The sequence below is a fragment of the Fukomys damarensis genome, unplaced genomic scaffold (assembly GCF_012274545.1).
Source record: "Fukomys damarensis isolate Sample0158 unplaced genomic scaffold, DMR_v1.0_HiC HiC_scaffold_1, whole genome shotgun sequence".
Classification (NCBI taxonomy): Eukaryota; Metazoa; Chordata; class Mammalia; order Rodentia; family Bathyergidae; genus Fukomys; species Fukomys damarensis.
In genome coordinates, this window is record NW_022900913.1 from 62,770,530 (window position 1) to 62,775,045 (window position 4,516).

General features: G+C 40.3%; 1 protein-coding gene across 4 annotated transcripts in view; it reads right to left on the minus strand.

Annotated features, from left to right (window-relative positions):
- The window catches only part of Dydc1 (DPY30 domain containing 1), a 21,191-nt gene that overhangs the window by 7,636 nt on the left and 9,039 nt on the right, over positions 1-4,516 (minus strand). For 3 of the 4 annotated variants that reach the window (XR_781270.2, XM_010629546.2, XM_010629545.2), the window contains exon 4: positions 1,959-2,051. Coding sequence is in view for 3 of the 4 variants with exons in the window: in XM_010629546.2 (XP_010627848.1) it covers positions 1,959-2,051 (93 nt within the window). In the remaining variant the exon portion in view is untranslated. The remainder of the gene's footprint in view (positions 1-1,958; positions 2,052-4,516) is intronic. The other variant, XM_019208230.1, reaches the window with a different exon arrangement.

Genomic DNA, 4,516 nt, shown 5'->3' on the forward strand with positions numbered 1-4,516 from the left:
TCTCTGGATTATCACCCAAATCTTCCTGATATAGTTGCACCCTAGCTTCTGTGTCTCTAACGCCCCACAGACATTCTCATCTTCATAACATCAGAGAAAACAGCTCATCAAATCAACAGCAATGCTTTACCCCAAATGATAAAATCAGCAACACATTAAGATCAAGCACAACTTGGACACTGACCACCTGTGGTAGTCACTAGTCTATCACCCTTAAATCATTTGAATTAAATTGAAATCAAGAAGCAGTCCAGAACATGTCTGCAGTAAACAAAATTTTCAATATAGTATATTTACCATTTAATGGCTCTGACAGAGCAAGGATGCAAGACCCCTGATTCTCAGTTAGCTGATTGCTGAACCCCATGATGCTGACTGACCTCGGGCTGCAAGGCCCAGATTGAGTTCCCTATCCTTCTGAATGGTTGAACTCCGAAATGTTCTATTACATGTTTCCCACGCCCTTTCTTTAAATATGTTCAAAGTTGGGAACTCAAAAAAATACCCTTGATGACCACCTCTGTCTTGGCAGAGTGGGTCCAAAGACTTGCACAATCAGGAGGTCTGAGAGTGAAGTGGGGGCTTATGGGGGTTCAGGGGCGCCCGCGCGGTGACCTTCCCGGCACTTGAGCGATTGCTGCTGGGTCAGGAGCAGGCGTGGTTCTCCTTCCCACGGTGGATCAGGACCCGCCCTACCTTCCCGGGGCTTGAGCGATGGCTGCTGGGTCAGGAGCAGGTGTGGTTCTCCTTCCCGCAGTGGATCGGGCCCGGCCTACCTTCCTAGCGCTTGAGCAATGGCTGCTGGGTCGGGAGCAGGCGTGGTTCTCCTTCCGGCGGTGGATCGGGGCCTGGCCTACCTTCCTGCACTTGAGCGATGGCTGCTGGGTCAGGAGCAGGTGTGGTTCTCCTTCCCACAGTGGATCGGGCCCGGCCTACCTTCCCGGCGCTTGAACCATGGCTGCTGGGTCGGGGGCAGGCGTTGTTCTCCTTCCCGCGGTGGATGGGGCCCGGCCTACCTTCCCGGCACTTGAGCGATGGCTGCTGGGTCAGGAGCAGGCGTGGTTCTCCTTCCCACAGTGGATCGGGCCCGGCCTACCTTCCCGGCGCTTGAGCAATGGCTGCTGGGTCGGGGGCAGGAGTGGTTCTCCAATACACTTATTTTGATGCTTATCTTCTTTCATCTTTGATCACTAACACAGCTGAATTTATTCTTTAAAATTTTATATTTTTTATTTAGTTAATTTTTTTAAAACTTACTTTAAATATCTAATAAACACAATGAACATATTCTATGAAACTTGCTTCTGATCTCAATTTAATTATGGGCTCAATAAGGAGAGTAACAGTTGACTAAGAGATAGCAGGTATAAACTCAGTCACTCAGATGTTTGGTATGTATCATACATACTTTTCAGCTATTAGAAAATGGAAATGGGACACCATTTGGATATATAACTGGTGAATATGGCTTTTCTTGTAAATTCTTTCATAGTTATTTTAATAGAAGATGTGAAAATACATTTTGAAAATGCAAACTATTATTAATGCATCTAACATGAAGAAAGGAGACAGTGATATCTCAGAGATCAAAACATCCTCAGTATCACAAAGAACTTAATCTTGAACATCGGCTACAATAATGAGGAAAAGCTAGCTCTTGACTAAAATGTTGACAGTCACAAATAGAGAACTTTCCTACTCATAAGGCAGTTTCACATGTGCGACTTGCACCCACAGTAATCCAGTGAAATAGAGCTCATAATATTACATGGCTATCCTTATTTTTAAAACAGGTAAACTGAGACTGAAAAGGTTACAAATATTTTGTAAGTCACACAGCTACCATGTGGTAGGTCTTTAGACTACGAATCAAGTGGTCTTTCTATTATGACAACCAGAAGAAACAGCTTGAGAATTCTAAAAGGTTTTAAACAGGCATTTATACAACTTCAAATTACCTTCTCTAATTGTTCCTGAGCTCTCCCAAGTTCTTCTGTTCTCTGCCTTTCTCTTTCTTGCATTTCCAACTCCAGCTGCAATGCCAGCTGCTGCTGAATATTCAGAAATATATATGCCATATTACAGATAGATTAATTGGGAGGAATTAATTCTGTTGCTCCTAAGTGCCCCAGGATCATTTTGTTTATATTTACCTAAATTTCATAAACTTAAAGAAATAAATGGTCACTGCCACATAACACTTAAGCTTCTAAAAATGTTTCTCAAAGTATAAAATAAAAAAGAAAGCATCCTTAATTGCTCATTGCAGAAAGCACAGTATGTACAAAATTAAATCAAGTCATTTTTTGTTTACAAAATGACTACAAATGACATTGCAGTGTTTTCAGATAAGCATAGATAGGTCTTCACATACCAATCCTTGGATGCAAAACAGTGGGTGAGAAAAGTCTTGAAACTCCTATCTGAAACCATGGACAGATGACAATATATTTGGTCCCAACTCCACATACCTGTCACGCTAGAATAGGGTCTAAAGGATTGAAGAAAATAAAAAAGATATTTCACGATGCAGGAAATGGTATGAAATTCACATTTCAGCATCTGTCAATAAAGTTTTATTGGAACACAACCATGTTCATTTACTTAAACATTTTATGACTGGTTTTGCCCTGCAACAGCCTTGTAGCAGCTGCAACAGACTGTAGATGGTGGTCTTGTCCCATTATAGAGCTGCTCAGCACCCTGCCAATTGTAAGTTTTGTCAGTGTCATGGTGTCACCATACTGAGATTTTAAATTTAAAATATGTGTGTGTGTGTGTGTGTGTGTGTATTATGTGAAAACAATAAAAGAATGAACTTCAAGTGTTGCACTTTTAAGGCATAATGAAGAGTGGATTATTTTATCAAATAAAATAGCAAAATAAACTTTTTAGTAAACAATGACTATCTCAATACCATTAACTTACATAAATGTAAAGGTCAGGAAAATTATAAAATTTAAAGCAGAGTTACCTCATCACAGCAAAATTTCTACAAAAAAATTAAAAAATTAAAATAAAGCTGCAATAAATGTAAGTTTGCAGGCAGTCCATTTATCCTCTAAGCAAGGAATGGCATTTGCCTTGGGAAACTTAATTAAAACACGTATGAGAAGCGGGGATTTAGCTCAGTGGTTCCGCTGCCTGCCTCGCAAGTGCAAGGACCGAAGTTCAATCCCCAGTACCAAAAAAAAAAAAAAAAAAAAATTTTTTTTTTTACTTTAGCAGCCAAGGAAATGTTTCTAGAAATAAAAATAATTTGGATTGTATTAGGAACCTTTTGGTGAAAACAGGTGGATAAAGAGTGGACAATTGGAGCAATATCCATAGTCAATTTGGCACAAGGCAAATGATTGTGAATGTTTCCCTTGGCTGATGGTCCCAGTACTCAGCTCTGCTTGATTGATTGATTGATTGATTGATTGATTTGGCTGTGATTTATTTAAACAGTCAACCTTGAGTTAGAAGTGGCTGAAACACATGGCAAGCCAGTCTCAGCTTCCAGCTTGCAGATTCTGAGAGATTATTTTTCCCTACCTCCCAGCCTCATGCTGATCTCTTTCTTTCTACTGTCTCTTTCTGCCAACTCACTTCCTTAAATGGCCATAAAATCTTCTGCACAACAGTATTCTATATTCCTCAATACAATGCTTTGGGTGCAATGCACAAATGAAGTATCGATCAATAGGATAAGGCTAGAGAAATGCCCACTATGCTTGCTTTGATTTCTAGTACTGCCAAATTTTATCCAAGTAAAATAAAGTAGATGAGGTCAAGAGAGTTAAGTGTCTTCCCATTTGGGATGTAATTGCTCTGGGAGAAGAGAGATGCTGAGAATTCTTTTTTCTAATAGACAGGGGGCAGATTTGAGCTGTAGGAGTTGTAAGAAGCAAGACGGATCTTCACTCAAAGTTGCCAGGAGACACCTTGTCTATCTAGATGACAGTCTGACACCCAACTCTACATGCACCGTCTTCCCAGGAGTATAAACCAAATAACTAACATAGTAGAGACTAAGCCGCATCCATATTTTCAACAGCCATATTCTTCTAGGCACCTTAGTACCGGGAAGTTTTCATCTAAGTCTCAAGGATAAGATATTAGGCAGAGAAACTATTTACTAGGTCTACAATTTCCTTTTTTCCCCCCATACCTCCAAATAATAGGCTTCTTCCCCTTTGTTAAATATGTGGGCTTGAGTGGAGACTCTAAAGTGAATTATCCTATGGCAGAACTATAAAAATGACCTCCATGTAAGTCAGAAATTCTCTGTAAATTCACCCTCTTAGCCATCCTCTCCTCCATCCCTCAGTTACAACAAAATAAAGTTATTGTCTCTATAAATTAAGTTAAGAACCTGTCTCTTATTCAGTGTAAATGGCAGGACCTATCCCTGCAATCAATCCCCTACCAACATTTTCAGCTTCCAAGTCCTGCTACGCCAGCCCTACTTTGGTCAAAGAGTCTGCCTCATTTAGATTTTCTCTCAGATACCTAGGTCTATGTGGAGGAAAAA